The sequence below is a fragment of the Sander vitreus genome, chromosome 4 (assembly GCF_031162955.1).
Source record: "Sander vitreus isolate 19-12246 chromosome 4, sanVit1, whole genome shotgun sequence".
In the NCBI taxonomy this organism is placed as follows: Eukaryota; Metazoa; Chordata; class Actinopteri; order Perciformes; family Percidae; genus Sander; species Sander vitreus.
In genome coordinates this window covers 7,251,136-7,274,185 of record NC_135858.1, presented here as the reverse complement: position 1 = coordinate 7,274,185, position 23,050 = coordinate 7,251,136, and the positions used below count along the sequence as shown (strand labels likewise).

The window sequence follows — 23,050 nt, the reverse complement described above, 5'->3', positions numbered from 1 at the left end:
TTGCCAACTACTTCTCTTTTTTTTTTAAAACTGAAACACCTTTCAGTCATGCTCATGAAGCGGTGATGGTGTATTTCTTGTGTGGATATAAAGAAAATCTGTACAAACTGTATTGTTATTGCCACACTTAACCTACTTTTTACCCAGCTGTGCGAGATCCACAGCTGTTGTGGGCAGATGTGAATTGAAATGTTTATTTTTCCTACCTAGGGAATCAGGTATGGTACGTCTTAACTGGAGCAAACTTTATGCACGTCACCTGTCTTCTGTGGGTTTGATTGTCCCTCCTTGTGTAACCACTACCCAAACTCTGGATGTTACGGTTTCAATGCCCCACCGGAACACTATGTTGGTCCGTGTTGAGAAGAGATTTATCACAGTAGAATGGATAACCAGGCATTATACTCTATTCCTTTGTCAAAATGGAGTCTTAAATCCGGCAATACTTGCCCATCTCGTCAGGATGTTTGCCTATTTAGAGTGGGTTTTATGGTGCGAGATTCATGGCGATGGCTTCACACGGACATATTTAAACTTTTGGAAACACCTGTTGATTTATTGAACCTCCACTGATGTCAGTGTGGAAAAGTAGAGGAGACCATTTCTTTATTTTTTAAGAATCTTAATTGAGCTTTCTTTTCTTGTAGCCTATGTATCAAACAAGTATTGAAGTATCCCTATTTGAGAATACATATTTTGTTAAATTGTACATAGTTAAATATGTATTTTTGCACAGGCTTTTTTTGTACACGCTGAATTTTTGGTACAATAAAAAAGAAAAGTCATTTATTTAGTAAAGATGAAGTCAGAGAACTTGATTATTTGAAGTGGTTCACTGCCAGGTCTATATAATGCAATACGCCTATATGTAGAAGCTGAAGCATCTCACGAATCGTGTACTGAGATCCTTTTAAGAAACAAAGGTGAAGTGTTGCCACTGTAGCATGTGTCTGTATGATGGAGGATATCTTTATTCACTTTTCAAGGTCTCAATCACATGTGCTTTTACAAGACATTTTACGTTGCCTATGAAATAACAAAACGGTTACTTTACGACCTAATTAGCCTGTGATTTTGAAACTGTCCCGCAGGCTTGAAGCTGTGCCCGTTGTCTATCCGGTTTCCATGGACTCTTCAGTCATACACTTTGTAAACCTTAAAACACATTTCATGATCGAAACACTTGCGTTCTTTTATAAAGGCTGAAGGGACTTAAGCAATCATTGCAAGGAAGAGGAACACATCAAACAGTCCAACTGCTTGCATCATCGTTGCCAAACAAGTAATTTGAATCAGCTTTTAAAAGAAATATTAAATTAAAAAAAGTGCCTGAATTTGTTTCACCCTGACTGTTTGAGGACAGTATTCTTTGCGTTGATTTACCTTACTTGAATGTTCAAAGTGTTTAGGAGTTTGCTTTTAAGTCTTGCCTATGAACCCTAAATATGGTGAAACCTGAGCTTGTCAGCTGCGCAGTATGAAACACTTTAGTGGTTTTTTTTTGTTTTTTTTCGGGGGCAGAGTTTATCCAAGTTTTCCAGACAAGACCGATATTTCGTTATCCTCAGTGTGTGGCTTAAGCCCCCTTCTGGTTTACTGGGATTTGTATGTAAAAACCTTCAATCGAGTGTTTTGTTTACCCTGATACTCCACTGACATCTTTACATTGTTTCCAGTAGATGGAAACATTGCGAAGATTTTTTTTTTTATTAGCACCATAGACTTGGAATGTGAAAGTGAGAGAGAATACAGTTCATTCATATGTAAAAGCGTGTAGATTTTTTTTTTTTTGTATACATTATCAATCATTTTCAGCTGGACTTATGTATTTGGCTGCTATGTAATTCATGAACAAAACATAGGTTAGAATTAATATTTAAAGAAAAAAGATTGTATAGTATATTTGTTTTGTAACAAGTTTCTGTAAATAAAATAATTTATACTGCTATTTATATGAAATGATGTCTCTGCCTCTTTCCTTAAATAAAGAAAACGGCCTAGAGAAATGCCAACAGTTAAACAAATTTTATTATATACACAATATAAGAGTCACTTTGTCAGACAAACTACTAGTTCCGGTATATCAAGACTAATGCAAGCCGTCCTTGCATAAAAATATGGCCACCATGGTTACATGTTGATAACTCTCGATAACTTCTGGACTCTGTTCAGCAGCAAGTCGCCCTTCTTGATGGTTTCTTGGTACTGCCAGTTTTTGCTATCGGGTCTGGAGAGAAGAACAGGACGAGATTTAGAGTTCTGCCTTTGGTTACTGAGTTAGTTCTGGATGTACTGAGGTTTGAAGAATAGTAACATTACCTGTTGGTTTCCACAATCTCATTCACTTTATCAATTTTACAGTGGAGACGTCCAGCAGCTATGAATCGGGACAGTTCCCTGAGAAAAGGAGAGAAGATTTAGTTCAGTTAGCCAGATCAAAAATCAGTGATGCATGATGCTTCCTTAAAATATAAAGCTGAACCCATGGTATGAAAAACCTACAATAAAAAGGAATTGTTCAGTATTTTGGGAAATGCACTTCGATGAGAAGATCGATACTACTCATGTCTGTACGGTATAGATGGAGCTACGGTACAGTCAGCGGCGGGTTAGCTTAGCATTACGACTGGAAATGCCCCGAATGAAATATTCCTTAAGTGTTCCCAGGAAGCCTTTATAAAACCACTAATGCATGGGGAATCAATGCACAAATAAAGCCTACTGGGAACAGGTCATTGGTTCCCATTTATTGAGCATCTGTGTTGTTTTGACTCAAGTCCCTCCATAGAATTTGGCCAATAACTCCAAACCCGAGTGCTGATCCATCTGAAAATGTATCTCTTGTGCTTGCTTATCTGGCAGCATGAACTACAGCTAGGATATCTGCAGTGCCATTGAGACTCAACCGGTGTATAAGAAGCTTTTTTTTAATTTTAATTTTCAGAATGTCTCCAGAGGATGTGGCGTATGGATATAGTGTACAGGCACTTACTGGTCGATGAACTCTGTGCTGACACCAAAGGCCTCAGCCATGTAGCCCAGGGTGAGGGAGCGGTAGGACTCTAGCAGCTGGCTGTAGGCCTGGATCCTCATCTCCCTCACGTAGTAGCGGTAGTGTGGCGCAAAAAGCCAGTCCTTCTTCATCTCCTGCTCCACCGTGGCTGTAGCGCAAAGAACACAAGTCTCACGAGGTTGCGGAGCAGGAGAAATACAACAACGTGTAATGCCAGTGACAAAAAATCCTAACTTGTTAAATAAATGAAATATTGGAGTATATTTAACAACAAACTGGAAAGAGCTTTACGAGGTTTGTAGTGATTAGCGGTAAAATGACACTTTACAAGTGACCAGACAAAGTGTTTGTTTCCCAGGCCAACAAAAGGAAAGGCTTCCTCACCCAGCGACTGGAAGAAGACCGAGTAACGGCACTCGTAGAGGGAGAAAAGATACTGGCGAATTGGAGGGAGACTGTGCAGCACCTCCAAGATCTCAGCTCCCTTTATTACCTAAAGAGGAACACATTTCATTGCAATCATACGGTCAACTTACACGCGTTGGAGAATGTGTAGTGCTAGCACTGTAACCTGATGGAAGGTATTTCACAAAGCCAGCATACATACTGTATGAAGCAATTCGTCAAATTCACCACCTTTTTCACTACTTGCACTAAGAAAATTCACAAATACAAAGACGCACACTAACTTCCTCAATAGTCCCTTTGTGAGTACACACTTGCAGTATCCTACCTTTTCACGGAGGTCAGGCCTTTTGAGGGCAATCATGCACACGTAGACCGTGTAGGTGACGAAGGTCTTGTAGTCCATGAGCTCGTAAGAGGTAAAGGTGGAGACTGTGTCGAGGAAGAGCTCGGCGGCTTGCTTGAAGTCCCTGATGGCCACACAGTACAGGCCCTGGTAGACCTTCAGACGATTCCTCCTGTCCCAGTCTCCCCCCTCCTCAATGAGGCTGCGGAGACAAGAGGCGCATCGAGAGATGAGTACTGGAAAGGTTACAGAGACGGTTGTTGGAAATGTTTGAGAACAAAGATATCGGCGCCGTTACCTCTTGGCTTTCTCGGAGTTGCGTGTGATGAGGTCGCTATCCATGTAGAAGAGTCCGATCCTCAGCAGGTAGAAGACGATATCTAGTCTGTGACCCAGAGCCACTGTCTTGTCATAGGTCTTCCTGAAGGCTGTTAGGGCGCCCTCCTGTGGACGCACAAGACCAAAGGCAGACATTGCCAATGAATCTCCTACTATTCAAATGTGTGTACATAAAACAACTTACTGTGCGCATGTCATGTAAGGGGCCTCTAACATGCGAAAGATTTTTTTTTTTTTTTTAAATAAAATAAAAAGACTCAGAATACCTGTAGCTACGGCTCTACTATTTCAGAGGGAAACTGCCAACCACTTTGCTCTAGTAATGTCGAGTCAGGCAATTTGCATAGGTAATGAGAAAATGACCAAAAGCCAACGATAGGCAAACATGCTTTGCTGATATGCTTTTGCATGCTATGAGAGTGCTTTGGTAGTAATTAGGATTTTGGCTCCGATACAAAGCAGTGTTGTATAGAAAAAAAACATCAGTGAGTGATTATGTCCCTTGAAAAATATACATATACTTATGATTGTTTGTGATATTAACTGGCACAAATACCAACATTAAACAAGTGTGCACTCTGGAAAGTGTATGAAATCGACCTCCATTGGGTACCGGTAATGTTTAGTGTTGCGAATTCTGTCCTGTGCTGAATGATGCATCTTTTCAGCACTATCACTACAATGTACCTGTCTGCAATAGTCACAATGGAAAGGTCGTAATCTACTACAAACTGTAATGACACTCAAACTCTTACTGATGAAGAAGAAAATGAAAGGAAGCCAAATCATTTTGAAAGAAAAAGGAAAACAGCATAGTCCTCAGATAAATAACATACTTTAGTCAGACTTTATGACTTCTTGGTGACGGGCCTAGCATGCACAGCGAATGACCATTCATAATTATTCTTAGTATTTATTTATTTAGGATCCCCATTACCGAAGTAAGAACTATTATGGTGGTATGGTGCTGAGGATTTCCGATACAACAGACACCACATAGAATGAGCACTGTGTATTACTCCTATCAATATGTATGTATATATTTAAACCCTGAGGATGTAGTGACCCGCATGTCACAGCAGCAGTACACGTACGAAAAACAGTGCAGGGAATGAAATGAAATATCAAAATCACAATCAAATGTCAAAAAGCACAAGTGCTAATATAATATAAGAGGACATGCCAAAAAAAACATACTCATACAAGTTCCATGTGCTGACTGATGAGGTTAAGGTCAACTTTATTAAGGAGTTACCTTGTCTCCAATTCTGATGAGGTATTCAGCTTTGGCCATCATGGCGTCTCGTATCTCGCTCTCTCCCAGGCTCTTCTCTGCATCCTCCAGCACATCATCCAGGCGCTTCAGCTCCTCCTCGTTGGCCTTCTTCATTTTACTCAGCAGGTCACCGTCCAGCTGCCACTTCAGATCCTTACACAGACCCTCATAATACGGTGCCATATCTGAAGCAGAGAGATAGTTTACCCTGTGAACTATGACAGCCCTCAGTTGAAAAACCAACACTTTGTGCGTCTCATAAACTAACCACTGAGGTTTTTAAGTTATTTTTCTACAACAGATTTAATTAAAATATTAACGTTACGCAGCCTCTTTTATTTCGGTCCCTGTTAAGTTCCAATGAAAGGCCATATACATTGTTGTTATATACATATACAGTTTTATTTCAATTTTCTCATTTTATACGTTTTTGTTGTCTTTTTTTATTTTACTCTTGTGAAACACTTTGTGAATTTGTTCTGTAAAATGGTGCTAGCTATCTTAAATGAAGTTCTTATTTTTATTAATGATAAATAATGCAGAACTTGAAAAATATAAATGAAACACAGTACAGTACTGCAATGTTACGCAGAGTTTAACAAAACCATTTGTCAGATTGCTTGTTGGCTAACGTTAGCTGACGTTTGCTAATAGCGTTAGCTAGCGTGCTAATTTCTTTGGGATGATCGTTGTTTAATTGGAATACTTTTTTTTTTTAAATTATCAACAATTACGAGACATTTGTGCACCAAATACTAAACGTATGTGTGTACATTAATGTCAGCACCCTGTTTATAATGACCAGGCTATAGTGCAGTGATATGCTAACTCACTGTTAGCTTTGATCGCGTCCATGAGCTCAGTCTTCACTTTAGCATCCTGGCGGTGACCGTCCATTGTGAGCAGGAACTTGAGCTGTGCTATCCTCAGATCAGGGTTCTTGGGCAGACCCTCTTCCTCCAGGTTTTCTAACGGCATTTTTATTTCAAAAAAATAGAAACAAAATCACAAACTGAAGGCTTTCTTTGTGCAGACAGAGTTCACTAACTGTTACTCGCCGTTACCAGCTAGCGTTAGTCAACGATGACTACGGAAAACACTGGACTGTGTTGTTTCCGCCGGAGCGTCAGTCAGCGAGAGGAGGCAAGAGCGGAGAACAGCCTGACATTTAATAACCAAGTTATCATTCACTGCCCTCTGCCGGACATGAGCGGGAACAACACCCGTGTCCAGATTTAATACCGCACACTAATTGTATACAGTATGTAACGTAATGTAGCGTTATGTAATGTATGTATGTATGTATGTATGTATGTATGTATGTACTGTATGCATGTATGTATGTATGTATGTATGTATGCATGTATGCATGTATGTATGTATGAATGTATGTATGTATATACTGTATGTATAGCCTACTTAACATATTACACTAACAGGACATGATAGAATACATGCTCTGAAGGATGTCAGTCAAAGTGTAACTTTGAAATTCCACTGCCAATAAACTTCCCAAAGATTTACTCAGGCTTATTGTTACTTATTAAATAATATATATATATGTCCTTTGATCTTTCTGGAGTCGTCTCACTGTTTTGCAACATCTTTAGTATGAAATTGGGACACAGTCATAGTTTGTAAAATTACAATTACAAATTGTGTATACCTATGTAATATGTTTACCTTATAATTTCCCTATATATATGTATAATGTTTTTGCATATTGTATCTTTTCTGGTGTTGGCTTTTCAACATGCAATGCTAATCATAATCAATGGGACCTCGTGCTGTCATATAAATATAAAGGTGTTGCCATTAGTGAAATATGCGACACATCATGTATTTCAGATCATCTGCCCGTCTTATTTACTGTGGTTGTCCCCTGCTCAGACGTTTCTACTGTTGCTCCCTCACACTGTGTGTGTGCAATTAACCCTTTAACTGCCTCACAGTTTTCTGCTGCTTTTAAAGTCTCAGTGTTGTACAACGTCGAGGATTGTAATCTTAATGTTGAGGAACTCACCAACCTCTTTGACTGTACTTGTACTGTACATATTGGAACCTGTTGCTCCACTGAGAAAGAAATGCACTAAAGCACTTTCAGAACCGTGGCTGAATGATACTACCGCTCTCTCAGACGTGCCTGCAGAAAAGCTGAGAGAAAGTGGAAAAAGGATAAACTCCAAGTGCCATTTTTAACGACCTTCTCTTAGCGGTTGACTCAGGAAACTCTGCTATTTTAGTGCTTTTAGATTTGACTGCTGCCTTTGACACTGTCAACCACTCTATCCTTTTATCCCGACTCAAACAAAGTGTTGGCATTAAGGGCATAGCCCTCAAATGGTTTGAATCTTACTTGACAGGAGTTTTGCTGTCCACCTTGGTAATTGTTCTTTATCTTCTGCCCCTCTTTCTTATGGGGTCCCCCAAGGTTCCATTTTGGGACCCATGCTCTTTTCTCTGTACATGTTGCCCTTGGGGTCCATTTAAAAAAAACATAACATTCCATTGTTTTGCAGATGATGTACAAATCTATTTGCCTGTAAAAAACAATGATAAGGACACACTTCAGTCTTTGCTTAAGAGATCTCAAAATATGGTTGGATCAGAATTTTCTATGTCTCAATGACAATGAGACTGAAATTGTTGTGTTTGGTCGTGCTGAACATTTTAGTGCCTGTGTAGATGCTCTTGGTACTTTAAGTTCCCATATTCGTCCTTTTACCAAGAATCTGGGTGTGATTTTTGACAGTGCTTAAATTTGACAAACAAATTAGGTATGTTGTTAAAACCAGTTTCTTCCAGCTGAGACTTTTGGCTAAAGTCAAGCCCTACCTACTACGCAAAGCGTGACCACGTTACACCAGTTCTGGCCACGCTCCACTGGCTTCCTGTCTGTTTCAGGATTGATTTTAAAATTGTATTGCTTGTTTTTAAGATTTTAAATGGGTTTATCGAAGCTTTTACATATCCATACACCTGTGAAAGCACTGAGGTCTTTGTTTTTTTCCTACTGTTGGTTAGTTTGTATTGTGTATTGTGTATTGTTTGTGTATATTATCATTTTTTTTTTTTTTTAGCTTGTTAAGCACTTTGGTCAACTATGGTTGATTTTAAACGTACTATATAAATAAAATTGAACTGAACTGAACTGAATGGTTAGCACTGTTTGAGGTGGTCCTTCTCCCCTTTATGCATGCTTACACAGTGCAAATACATACAGGCCAAGTATAACTTAACTCTAAATTATACATTTCTGATAAATTTGTTTCTTGACCAGTGTATGCTGGGATAGGCTTCAGCACTCCAAGTGACCCTTAATGAGAAGAACAGGTAGTCCTGTAGAAGAATAGACAGAATTAAATGGTTGCAGGAAAAACACATTTAAAAACTTTTGTGTGCTATGAAAAATGGGCCGCAGTAGTGTTGTACAGTTTGCCATAAAGGGTCTAAAATATGCCAAAGCACTGGTATGATCCTTTGTCATTTTACATCATACAAACCTACAAATTCTGATGATGAAATCTATGAAATCCTTCAGTTACATCATATGATTATGAATTAACAATAATAAGATTGATTTCAGTCTTTACAGACTGAGTTTACATGGTTTGCACCCCTGCATTAACTCAATATACAGTAGTAGTCTGTAACCAAGGCAAAGGCAGATCAGATCAATTGTCCTGCACAGTAACATCTGTCCACTCCACAGGGCAGATGAGTGACTCACACAGAGGAAGTCACTGTCAGGGTTGCGTGGTGGATTGCTGGTTACTTTATTTCTAGTCAGAAAAGTTAATGATAACCAGCCTGAAATACTTAACAAAGTCCATGTAGTCTGGACATACTGTATGTACGTCAAGGTCCCTGCCAGTGAAGACAGAATGGAAACTTTGCTACAACAACTGGTAGGCTTTTACTGAATTCTACTGAATTTGTGTATCATTTTATATAGGCCACGTATAAACAAATGTTCACAGGACAGTTTAAGCAGTGAGAAAATATGTTTGTGCTAAACTCTTTCATAAACGTTATCTTATATTAACGGGGAAATGGAAGAAAGCAGGTTGTGTTTTACAGTTTTAGCTGACTTTGTCAATTTTCTGAATTATTCTTTAAACTCTTACCCCTTAAAGAGTGACAGTTTAAAGGTCCTATGACATGCTGCTTTTTGGATGTTTTTATATAGGCCTCAGTGGTCCCCTAATACTGTATCTGAAGTCTCTTTCCCCGAAATTCAGCTTTGGTGCAGAATTACAGCCACTAGAGCCAGTCCCGCAATGAGCTTTACTTAGGACGAGCCATTTCTGTGTCTGTAGCTTTAAATGCTATTGAGGAGGGGGGGAAGGTGGAGGGTGGGGGTGTGGCCTTGACCAACTGCAACTTTGCTCATTTGAAAGCCATGATATCGCTCTCTCTCTCATTGGTGGGCCAAATTCTCTAGGCGGGCAAAGCAGAGAAAGGGGAGGTAACCTTCCTCCTGATGACCTCATAAGGAGGAGATTCCAGATCGGCCCATCTGAGCTTTCATTTTCTTGAAGGCAGAGCAGGATACCCTTTATGACTTTAAATGTAGCCTACAATGATATAGGTTAGGCTTTATGAAATTTACTAATTATATAAAATGACCAACTGAAACCAGTTGTTTCTAAATATCCAATCCCTTTTGTTTGTTTTTAATTGAGATCATGTAAGCAGTTGTTATTTGAAATTGTTGATGATCAGATTGGTCATGGAGTTACACACGGAGTGGTCCTCATTTCAGAGGATTCTTTTTGTGTATTCTCTATGCTTTTCAGATTGCATTTCTACATATAAGACCAAGGCACTGTTTGGGGGTGAAATCTGGTGGGAGGGAGTAGGAAATATCTTATAATACCTTATGTTTTTAATTTGCAGAGAAAGAAATGGTCTATACTTCCACTCCACTACATCTCAGAGGCAAATTATTCCACCACATTTGTCTGGCAGCTTTAGTTACTTAGTTGCTTTAGCACTTACTTACTTAATTTTGTATACCCTTTCTGTCCAGTGAAAAGAAACAACATTTTTTTTTTTTTTTAATATATCTGATAAACCAAAGGATTAATTGTATGTAGGTGTAATTGTATTTAAAAATCCTCTTTAATCAGCTGGAAAATGCATCGTCATAAAGCTGAAAACAGGGCTGTTTTTCTGAGCTATATATATATAGCACAACTTTAAAAGTCCACAGCAGTAAAATGCCAATGGCAATAATAGTAATCCAAAAACATCATATATAATAGCTTGAATATGAGATTTGTACTTGTAGTGGAGTATTTTCACAGTGTGGTATTGGTACTTTTACTTAAGTAAAGTACCGTATGTACAAGAATACTTCTTCCACCACTGCCTTTTGCACAACTTGAAAAGAGTCTAATCTCTGAAGTTACACGAAAAGAAGACCATACAGTTACAGTATATGAATCAAAGAGGTTAAAATTATTTCTGTTAGACCTGTGTCTAATCACTACTGATTCCCTCTGTTTTGTAGACCCGTGGTAATGCTCTGTTCCTCATCATTATTTTGGGAATTGGAGGAACCTTTCAAACTGGCTACCACAGTACTGGATTGAGTTCTCCCTCACCGGTGAGATACATCCCTTGCAGCATTTCTTTCCATCCTGTTGTTTGTTGCTTCATTCACTCCCTCTCTCTTCAAACCCCCACACCAAATTTTCACCTCCAGTTACTGCCGGATGATGAGAGAGTATGTGGTTAAATGTGAAAAGTGAAAGGAGCATTTTTTTTCTTTTCAATTCCTCATTGAGTTCAAGCTCCAAAATGGAGCATAGCGTAAGTTCTGGCAGGTCACGGAGTCAAGCTTGGCTATTATCTCAGCTCATAGCTGACAGTCCCTAAGCCAGCACACCAGCTGATGGCTCAGCTGATTCCCTCCTAAAGCATATGATTGGATTTCCCAAATAGAGCGCTCTATTTAAACTGCTTTTCCCAGCCTACCTCGCTGCATCTCTGCTAGCGCTTGCAACCCACCTCCACCCCAGCTCCTCCTTTTAAATTTATATTCATGTTGTCAATGTCATGTCTGTTGTCATTGATGCTGCTCTGTTCTGTACCCTAAGGGGACCCTGCCACTGCGGCTCTCCCTGCTTAAGGCTTTCCATGTATTTATTGACAAAGTGGTCCTGACTGAAATCTCCTTTTTCGTTCCTAACTTTCACTGCAGTACATTCGGCGCTTCATCAACAGCAGCTGGTACGACAGATATGAAGAGACTCCACCTCCTCAGACGATCACGATGATCTGGTCCCTTATTGTTTCCATGTATGCTGCCGGGGGACTCTTTGGTGCTGTCAGTGTCAAATTGATCTCCGGCATGCTAGGAAGGTGAGTATAAGAGAGACCTTATGCAGCATTCAGTCCTGTAGCCTAAAATACTTTAAGTGATGTGTTCCTTTATCAGAAAAAAGGTGATGATCTGCAACAGCTTTATTGCCATTGTTGCAGCAGGGATCATGCTGACAAGTAAAGGTGCCAAATCATATGAAATGATTATCGTGGCAAGGATCCTGTATGGCTACTCGGCAGGTAAGCCACCAGGACACATTCTACACAACACATCATGTTTGTACCTGCCAGATTAACGTCCTCTCGTGACCTGCAGGTTTGGGAGGCAGCATCCATTTAATGTACCTGGGAGAGATTTCACCCAGAAAGATAAGAGGGACTGTGACTCTGACCTCAGCAACCTTTGTGTCACTTGGTAAACTGTTTGGACAGATTTTTGGACTGAGGTATGCACTTATTGTCAATACGTATGGTAGGGCAACCGTAGTTTTGATTGTTTTAGAGGATAAGAGACCTTAATGGACACTGAATGTACAACATATTAGTGACACCTAATGAGGAGAATCCATGCAAAAGCCATAGTCTCCTATTCATTTTTTATATAAAAAAAGAAGAGATTTACATAAAGAGAGACAGAGAAGTTAGAGAAGCTTTTTCACGCTTTGACCATTGTGCAAAGAGAGCTTCAACACAATATTAGGAAGTGTAAAAAAAGATGCAATTGTCTACAAAAAAACCCATTTAAACTAAGCTGGAACACGACACTTCCTTTTGTTCTTTCAGTGAGATACTTGGTCGCGAAGAGCTGTGGAACATCGTACTCTGTGTCCCTGCATTTTTTTCAGTGGTTCAGGTTATAGTGTTGCCTTTTCTCCCTGAGGCTCCCAGATACTTATTCATAGAGAAAGGTGATGATAAGGCTTGCAAAAAAGGTTGGTATATTTCCCCATATTCATGCAGTACCTGACCGTAACAACCTTTGACAGTTTGAGTATTAAACACACAATAAAACAACTGCTATTCCCCAAGAATTATCTGAAGATGAGCTAATTGGCCACAAAAACACATTTACAGCGGGGAAATTAACGCGTCAACATTCTTCCCAGAAAATATATTTCTGATGGGGCTATTGGAATGAAATTTTCACCAGATGTCAGTAACAACCTAAGTAATCCACACATACAAAGTCAAAACTTCAATCAAAAAACTCAAAACATGTATGTCCATGAAAGAAGTTATGTGTAATAAAGTAGAATGATAATGTAAAAAGGCATGGGAAGCCAATAAACCAGCTGAAATCTATCAGTATTTAGGAAGCAATCAGGCTACCTATTAGTGCAAATTAATATCAGCTGGATTAGTCATAATTGATGGCCTATAAAAAGGTTTCTCATTACCAAGGTGTCACTCAAGAAGCATTTCATGATGGGTAAAAGCAAAGAGCTGTCCCAAGACTGTCGCAAGCTTGTTGTAGAAAAACATACGGATGGCATTGGTTACAGGCGAATATCTAAACTTCTGAAAGTTCCAGTGAGCACTGTTGGGGCCATTATCCGGAAGTGGAAAGAACATCATTTCACCATTAACCGGCCTGGACCAGGTGCTCCTCGCAAGATTTCTGACAGAGGAGTCCATAGAATACTTGTTGTCGAAGAACCAAGGACCACTCGTGGAGATCTTCAGAAAGACCTGGAAGAAGCAGGTACAGTTGTTTCAAAGAAAACAATTAGTAATGCACTCAACCGCCATGGCCTGTATGCACACACACACCACACAACACACCACTGCTCAAGAAAAGGCATATGGAAGCTCGCTTAAAATTGAACTCTTTGGCTGTCATAGCATACACCATGTTTGGAGGAGAAATGGCACTGCAAATCACCCTAAAAACACCATACCAACAGTGAAGTTTGAAGGTGGGAGCATCACGATGTGGGGCTGTTTTTCAGCATCTGGCACTGGCAGACTTCATATAATTGAAGGAAGGATGAATTGAGAAATGTACCGTGACATTCTTGATAAGAATCTGCTGCCATCCACCAGGATGCTGAAGATGAAACGAGGGTGGACATTTTAGCAAGACAATGATCCCAAACACACAGCCAAGGAAACTCTCAATTGGTTTCAGAGAAACAAAATCCAGCTGTTAGACTGGCCCAGTCAATCACCCGACTTAAATACAATTGTAAATCTCTGGAAAAAGCTGAAGATCAGAGTTCATAGTAGATGACCCCGGAACCTTCAAGATTTGAAGACAGTTTGTGTAGAATGGTCAAAAATCACAGCTGAGCAATGTGTGCGACTAGTTTCTTCATACAGGAGGCGTTTTGAAGCTGTCAAAGGCTTTTCTACTAAGTATGAAATACATTTCAGCAAGTGTGTTCAATACTTTTTCCCTGTGTCATTTCACTTTATTACACACAACTTAATTTCTAGACTTATTTGTTTTTATATCTTTGTATGTGTGGATTACTTGGGCTGTTACTGCATCTGGTGAAAAGTTCATGCCGATAGCCCCATCAGAAATATCTTTACTGAGAAAAATGCTGACGCGTTCAATACTTGGTTGTTTTTGAAAGACATCTGAGGGACAATGAAATTGATATCAAGTTTTTAAAATGTTATTGTGGCACACATACAGTACAATGTACTGTAGGTTGTGGTTTACCAACACATTTTAGATCATAGAGCCTTTGGCTCTTCTCAAATACATTAATATTTGATATCATTCTGTATTACAAACACTTATACAAAGACATAATATGTATTGTCTTGAATGTGAGCATATCAGCACATTTCTCAGTTGTTTGTGTCTGTGTCTCTGGTCTTTTTTTATCCCAGCTCTCCAGAGTCTTTGGGGCCAAGGTGACTACAAACAGGAGATGGACGAGATGTTGGCTGAGCAGGCGGCCATTGAGGCAGCCCCGCCAAAAAGCCCTCTGCAGCTGCTGAGGGACAGGACTGTACGATGGCAGCTTCTCACCATGTCCATCATCTACTGCTGCAACCAGCTGTCCGGAATAACCGCGGTGAGGATGGAACTTAAAAACCGTATTTCATGCTAATTTAAGGGTCAAACAATGAAGACTATAGCCTCTCAAAATTTAGTAAACTGTTCTCTCTTTCCCAGATCAGTACATTCTCTTTTGACATCTTTCTGGAGGCAGGTGTACCGAGAGACAAGATTCGCTATGTTACTCTTGGTCTTGGAATATCTGAAATCATCACCTACATCTCCTGTGTGAGTAACTCCCTCAGTCACCTGAGCTCTTTCTTTCCACTTCTCTTTCCACACTCTTGATTTTGCACAGAAATGTTACTTTTTTGTTCTACTTTACTTCCTGAGCTGTCATTGAGAATCTGTGTGAATCTGTTTGGAACCTGTTTGGTTGGTAAGTTCAGCCACTGCTAGCACTGGTTTGAACGGTCGCTGCCACTGCTACCACATTCCTGTATGTCTTACTCTTCCCACCAGAAACGCCCTGAGGTATGGTAAAAATCAAAATTAGTCTTGACCATTTGGCAAATGCAGCATAGCCTGATTCTTGAATTTTATTAAATCTTTTAATCTGGAAAGCACTTTGCCAGAAAAGTGCTATATCAATATTTTCTCATTTCAGAGAGATGAGGTCAGAGCGTAAATGGCAAACCTCAACATAATCATCGCCAATATTCAGCATTCACAATTATCCATTCTATGTGACATGGCTGACTGAACTGTATTTAAATGATTGACATACAGGATGTCTTCAAATCATTGGTCTTGGCTTTAAGAGCAAAGTGTAAACAGACAAACATTTGGCTCAGCACATGTGCATGCAGTAGTATGCCGTTTTTAATTCATATACTGTATTTATTTACTGTAACACTTAAGAAAAATGTCTGTAGGAAACCTATACTCGCAGCTAACACACACACACTGCAGGCACTATATCACCACACTAGACATGCCTTTATGGGACGCTTCACACTACCTTTACATAAAACTAATGCCATAAAGAAAACTAATTTCAAATTGAAACGTATTACCACTGCATTTAACACAGATTACAAGTGAGATCAGTTTTTAAAAAGGAAGTAAAATTAGTCAAAAAGATCATAAAGTGCTCACATTATGCTTTTGTTATATCTTTTTTGTGCATGTAATAAGTTAAAGTGAAAAGGCCCAAAGTCCACCCCAAAAGGAGTTACCACCTCCAACAGAAAACACTGTTCATGAACTGCTCCAAACAGCTCTATTGTAGTCTAGCCTTTACTTCCATGACAAACGCGCGTCATTTTGCGTCACCTTGTAAAACGTGTTATAACGCTGACCTAGCTGCTAGTGTGGCATGCCCTCAAACCATGCTAGTTAGAGTGAGGGCCCGAAGAGTTCAAATAGTTGTATCGCCATGTCCAGGAAACAGTGCAGAATTAAAATGTTGCATATGAAAGACTAATTTGTTAACATTTTAAATACCTTACCTCTCTGAAATGTCTTGCTCCATTCTAGGTTGCGAAGCTTGTCGGGTTGTTCTGCCTGTGTTTCGTGCTCGGACTCATGTACGGTTGAGCCGAAGCCATGGGTTACTGGCTGAAGCGGGTTTTGTTTTGGATCACACTATAGCTTGCTTGTCAGGGCCCGCCCTACTCTGCTTCTGACTGGCTAGTAGTCCTTACCTAGGTACTGCGCATGTGCGACTCCCAACAAAGATGGAACAGAAGTGTGATGCCTCACTCTGTAGCTAAAACGGAGAGCTCAACACACAGGGTGAAAAGAGGAGCTGCAGCAATGTGTAGTACAACAAAGATGTTTGAAAATCAAACCATGTAAACCTATTCTGATATAACCTCTCAATACAGTTATGAACCTGAAAAGGAGCGTAATATGAGCTTTGTGAATGTGTGGATTAATGTTCTGTTTACCTAAGTACGGACACTGGTGCAACGTGTCCATTAGTAGCTTGTGTCAAACGTTTGAAAGAAATTTAAAGGCATCAGTAGAACTAAATTGTATTGATGTGGAATTATTTATGTTTTTATAATATGTATAAAAGTATTCATGTAAACGTTTTTGTTTTATCTTGTGTGCAACCCCAGGAAGAATAGTTGTTACTACAGTAACAACTAATGGGGATCCTAAATAAATTAAAAAGCTCTGGAGTGTTAGCATGGAGCAGAAGAACAAATGCTCTAAGGCACATCAATGATTTGGGGGGTCAGCTGGGATAACTAACAATTGTGCAAACCCCCAAAAATGCCCCATCTTTTGACAGAGGCATTTTTCCCAAGATAACAATTGACATATTTTTATTTTGTTTTACCTTTCCCTCTCTCAGGGGCTGCTGATTGAGCACACAGGGAGGAGGCCGTTGATCTGGGGGGGTTATGGTTTCATGTCTGCTTGCTGGGTGTTGGTCACTGTCACGCTCAACCTGAAGGTACAGCTGTTAACCTTTTGAATACTGAAACAGTATTAGAAGCTTTGCAACGTACTTTAAAGGGTCATTTTACCCAAATTACAACATGTTCTTACCCTAAGTAGTGTCAAGACATGCAGGTTTTGAGATGTCTGACTCTGAGATTTATCTACCAATAAAATGGAAGGGAATTGAAATGTGTGTTGCTCACATTTAAAAGCATTGAAAAATACATTTTAATAAATTAAACAGCAAAAGATCTCCCAGCATCTATGTCCTGGTTCTAAATAATAGACGCAGAACACCACAGACTTTACTGTGTTTTCACTGGAACTACTTTCTATCAAACAAATGGTCCCTATAATTACTACAAATTAAATTCCAGTTTACCTCTATTTTATTTTTAAATCTCAGATGCCTCAAAAGTTTTGTAGGTAAAACTATTTACATGCCTTAACCCCACAAAGGGTAAGTGGAAAATGTTTTTATTTTTAACTTCCATTTAAGTAAAAGTGAAAATATACTGCAAACTAAGTTGAAACAGACCCTTTTCCATACAAAATGTTTTTATGAAATGCGAACTGTGAAAAAACATTGTTTTCATGCAGGATTCCAGCTACTGCGTTCCATACATTTCGGCTAGTTTGATCATCCTCTCCACCATCTTCTTTAGCGGAGGACCTGGTTTGTGTCTTACAGCAATTTGGCTCACATAAAAAAATGTTTGCATGCACAGATAACTAACTGAATCACCTGTATCGGCTCTCTGGTTCACCCAGGGGGAGCCACACAAACTGTCTACAGTGAGATCTTCATCCAGTCCAATCGACTGGCAGCGTTTGTCCTCATTGGGACCCAGCGCTGGTTGTTTCACGCTGTGGTGGGCCTAGTCTTTCCATTCCTTATTGTGAGTACAACAAACATGAACATTAGCAACACAGAATAGCTTACACTGTAAAAGCAACTGCAAATCTTAGTTTTTAAAGGTAAACAGGATTTATTCATTGGCAATATGGATTATATGTTGATATATTTTGACATTTTGTTGTACAACACTTTTCATTATGATTAAGATCAGTGACAGAATATATTTTAGTGTGTAGAATTAAACGTATGTGTCATAGTACCGAAAGACAAAACATCTCAGCACATTAAAACATGAAGCTCATTCTGTGGCCGGGTTAGCTCAGTTGGTAGAGCAGGTACGGATGGATGGATGTGTATACCTCGATGCAGATTTTCCTGCATGTCTTCCCTTTCATAGCTGGCTGTCCTTTCCATTAAAGACTGACATGCCCCCACAAAAAACATGAAGCTCATTCTGATGCTTTACACTGTTTCTTCTCTCTTCCAGAATTCCTCATACTGCTTTGTGCTGTTCGCCTGTATGTGCCTGCTGGCTAGTCTTTACACCTTCTTCCTCCTGCCTGAGACTAAAGGGAAAACCCTGCTAGAGATCTCAGAGGAGTTTAAAGCCATTACTGTCTGTGGGAAATCCTTCTTAGAGGAAAAGAGAGTGGAGACCAAGTTATGATGCAGTCCAGATATAGACTGTTGTTTCAAACCCTGTGTGACCTTAAGGACAATATATGCTTTGTGAAGTATCAATTGTAAAAACATCTGTCAATAAACCCTGTATATTATACAGGGGAAAACTGGTACAATGGAAGAACACTGGAGCTAAATTCCAGAGACAAACATGAACCATGATGTTTTAGTCCCTGTCATTGTCCATTTTGTCAGTTTGGGTATACTCACTGTCTGTGGCTCATCATAAAATTGTAACAGTACTGATGAAAAAGTAAATCTTTTTAAATATTTCTACTTTTCTGCACACCTCAAGCTGAGTTAAAGCAAGTGTTTTTACTCCATCTTGATATTTCTGTAATTCTTATTTAAACTTGCAAAAAATAGCAAAACCAGCTCTAGATCACTGCAACTACGTAGAGCACCCACACCTGACAAAACTGCACCTGCAGCTGCAATATGTTTGTCACTAAGAGGTCAGCAGTTTTTTTTCCTTCCTGCTCTCCAGTAATAAATCATTCACTGTTCCCTTTGGTCCTTTGGGACTCTACTGTCTGTTCTTTGACCACTGCAGGGAATGAAATTAATGGAAACTCTCCCACAAAGTCCCACAACATTGTAAAACACAATTCTTTTCTAATTGAGCGCTAAGAAATCAGGTTGGCGACCTTGATGTAAATCACCATCACAATCCCACTGAACTGGCATATTGAACTGAACTGGCATATGAACCATATTCTTAATTCATAAGTGAGACGATGCAACTTTTGGTCAACAGGGGCTACTGCTGCTACACGTGACAGTTATAGGGTAATGCTAAACTACTAGGCCTACTGTTTAGCATTTGAATTGTAACAGCAGCACAAGTGGAGGTATACAGTAATTAAGCTAATCTAAGCATAAGAAGTGGTCATACCGTTGTATTAAAGGTGCAGTAGGTAAGCCTTATAAAACTAACTTTCTGTCATATTTGCTGAAACTGACCATATGTTTGAGTAGAACTACATGAAGCAGGTAATAAAATAAAATCTGGCTCCTCTGGCACCACCTACAGCCTGTAGTGCGATTTACAAAAATCCACAGCTCCCTGTTCAGATGCACCAATCAGGGCCAGGGGGGGTGTCTGACTGCATGTCAATCACTGCTCATGCACACGCATTCATTCTCCCTTGTGGGGGGAGGGGCGTAGGAGACCATTTTGGGCTTTAGCAGTAAGAGGGGAGGGATTGAGAAGTTGTCGATGTTCACATTTTTTGGCTAAGTACTGGATCTTCGCAATCCTACCTACAGCACCTTTAAATTAGGAAACTGTACATTTTATTGGTCATGAATTCAACTTTTCATTTGTAAGAGGAAGAATGTGATATTTATCCTTGCAAGAGTTTAGGTCTTACTTTAAAGTAGACAGTGTCTGTTTGGCACTACCTAACTGTTAAATTGACTAATCTGACATGGACAGACTGAAGTATTTAACATGTTGTTGCTCATTTTCCTCTTTTAAGGACATCAGGTATTGTGTTCCATGTTGCTTGCTTAAGGATACATTATGTGACTGCACCACACTGTGTCAGCATTTTCTACAGAACACTAGAAGCAGAATTGCCTACTGGACAGTTTCTTCCTCTGGACAATTTTATATCCAGTCATTAGTCTTCTTCTTCTTTTTCTCTGAATTCTCCTGTTCTGGCCTGTGAGTCCTCCTCTAACCCAGTTGGCTATTTGATAGCTCCCAGGATATTATGACTGACACACACACACACACGCACACACACACACACACACACACACACACATGCTAGCAGCCACAAGGGCTTCATTAGCTGCCAAACACCCTGTCCACAGTTCAGCACTTTGAGGATGGGAGCTCTGTGATTGACAGTGTCTTGGCTTGGCTGATCATCCTGTACTGATGTCCTGCTGTGCCTTGTTAACACTTGAGGAGGATTAACTGGAGGATTAATTGGAGAAACCCTTGTGAGCAGTTTACTCTTTCAGACCTGGCTAGTCCCTGTATCCAATTTGTGTTTTTATTGGTTGCAAAATACAAAAATGATGGCAAAATGATAAGCAGAGAATTAAAAATGGATGTTGGTCCAATTTAAAGCATGTCCAAGACAATCACATGGATGTGTAATTAACATTTTTGAGAAACACACTGAATAACAATTCAGCAAAGTATAGTGTTACCATGTGTGTCTGAGTCTCAGCGGCTTTAGTTTACACCTGTTATTGCTCCATTACATCAACAGATGGCGATGTTAATCTTCTGCTGAGATGAAGCCTTCACATGCACATCCACACAAACACAAAACAATAACTGTAAACCATAGCAACCAGGCCGAATTCATTGAACCTCACAAATGTCTTAGTTGCTTTTATGTTATTTATAGCCGGTGGTGAACGAAGCTCACAGAAGTCCAAGTAAATAATTCCACTAACTGTTAGTCCTTTCATTTTGTAGCCTACTTCAGTTACAGAATATTAACTTTGCTGTCTTTCCATTACATTGTGACAGAATCCGTCTAGTGATTTTAAATGTTATATTCTCCTTTATGTATTTATTATTATTAATTAAGCAATCTGATTCAACTCTGATATTTCCTCTTTTAGCCATTATATGGGGGAATTGTGCTTTTGCACACAATTGATTTAGCAGAGTTCAAAAGCAGTAACTTTGAGTCCATGTTTGCAAAAGACACTCAACACCTCTTTATATTAACTTTATATTATTTTAAATATAGTTGTATATAATGAGGAAAAAGGCTAACATTAGAAGACTCTGCTCTGGGTCATACTTTAAAGCACCATTCTTAGACCTAAAGCCTAATGGTATCTTTAGCTCTTTTATATCTTTCACTGAGACTCCGAAAGAAAAACATATCCTCCTCCAGTGTTGAACGCATGCATAGCAAAGAAAAGGTGAAAGGAGGGCCATTATTCTTCTGTCTCTCCACCTAGCAACATTGAGCTCACTAGCAGCGCTGCAAATCAGAGAAGAATGAACACATTTTGGGTGTATTACAGATTCAATGAGTCACTGTTTCATAAGTCTCAAGTTTGTACATCGGTCTACTTGGATTTCTGGACATGCAATAACTGTGCTGATTTCTCCAGTGAATAGGCCTACACATGCTGCTCTGTGTAAGCCATGTGAATATGATTATTAAAAGAAACAATGCCAGTTCCTGCACAGTATGCCCAAAAAATCCACCTGATTAAATTGTCCATTGTGTCTAAAGATCATCTAACTGTTAACGTAATTTGTTGTGTTTAGACTATAGACATGGCTACAGTGGAGTCATAGCAATTTTGTGGGGGGATCCTCATAATAAAACATTAACAATACCCATAGTTTACACATGAGGTTGCCTGATATTCAGCCTAAATTACTATTTAGTTAATTTTTAATTTTTATTTAGACTATGTCTGAAAGGTGCTTTTCTCTCTAAATTGGCCTCCACTATTTGTTTGGTTTTGGTTACATTTGGTTTTTGTTCACTACCCTATTGTTCACGTTGGTTTAATTTGGTTCTCTCTTTTCTCTTCCGAGTTAAAAATAAACATCATGGGTAGTCTCTTTATCTTGTTCTTCAAATAGTTGAATTGTGACTATTCTCGCATTGCCAGACCTTCCTCCACACGCTGTGGAGGAGGGTCTGGCTTGTCCACACAGCATTCTGGGATAGGAGAAAAACATGCTGTGGTTTATTTGCATTTCTTTAAACCAATCACAATCGTCATGGGCGGTGCTAAGCTCCGCATGGAGCCGCTGCAAAATAGCCTCGGGAAGGAACTTGTTTTGGTTGCATTTGTACGTTGAAAAGTTGTTTCAGTCGTGCGAAAGAAAACTCAGATTAGACATATAGTCTAACTAGCTGTCTCAATCTGAGGATCAGTTAACCATAGTCCTCATAAATCCACCGGAGTTTAAAAATCCAACACAAAGTAAGCGGAAGGAAACAGACATCGGCGAAAATACATGCAATCGCGCTGAATTTCCTGTGGCACCGGAACAATCCCGGAAGTGGAACGTCGAGGATATAGACTAAATTGTGACAAATACCCAATCACAGTTTAAAGGTGACCCCTATACTCTGAAAACTACTATATAGGGCAGAAGGCAAATATCTTTAATGACTATTACTTAGACAATTAGAGGCGCAAAATGCAACAAATGGGGTTTAACATAATAAAAGTCTTGAAGTTTTCAACTTTAACACCTTTTTAAAGCCACTGAGGATGTGATCATCCTAAAATATTGAATAAACTTTCACAAAATAACCATTACACCTGCTGGAGATGCTGATGTAATCTATTACAGCTACAACTGCAAATGTTATTTGACAAAAAGGCCCATTTGCCTTTATATAGCTCACAGTGTAATTTGTAGGTCTTGGATAGTCTTGGAAAAATGT

At 39.4% G+C, this 23,050-nt stretch overlaps 2 protein-coding genes across 2 annotated transcripts; one reads left to right on the top strand and one right to left on the bottom strand.

Moving 5' to 3' along the window:
* Positions 1 to 2,010: 2,010 nt before the first annotated feature.
* Positions 2,011 to 6,498, bottom strand: psmd6 (proteasome 26S subunit, non-ATPase 6). The gene is made up of 8 exons (XM_078247933.1): positions 6,213 to 6,498; positions 5,359 to 5,564; positions 4,063 to 4,208; positions 3,747 to 3,966; positions 3,398 to 3,506; positions 2,993 to 3,161; positions 2,320 to 2,397; positions 2,011 to 2,227 (listed from the first exon to the last, which is right to left on the bottom strand). Exons 1-8 carry the CDS (start codon positions 6,355 to 6,357, stop codon positions 2,131 to 2,133), a joined length of 1,170 nt encoding a protein of 389 aa, XP_078104059.1. The 5' UTR covers positions 6,358 to 6,498; the 3' UTR covers positions 2,011 to 2,130.
* A 2,732-nt stretch (positions 6,499 to 9,230) lies between these two features.
* slc2a9l1 (solute carrier family 2 member 9, like 1) lies at positions 9,231 to 18,659 on the top strand. Its single transcript, XM_078247376.1, has 12 exons — positions 9,231 to 9,287; positions 10,895 to 10,990; positions 11,588 to 11,748; positions 11,825 to 11,949; positions 12,026 to 12,155; positions 12,493 to 12,641; positions 14,551 to 14,738; positions 14,840 to 14,950; positions 17,028 to 17,129; positions 17,717 to 17,792; positions 17,888 to 18,015; positions 18,463 to 18,659. The coding sequence occupies exons 1-12, from the start codon at positions 9,231 to 9,233 to the stop codon at positions 18,640 to 18,642; spliced, it is 1,503 nt and encodes a 500-aa protein (XP_078103502.1). The 3' UTR covers positions 18,643 to 18,659.
* Positions 18,660 to 23,050: the final 4,391 nt, after the last annotated feature.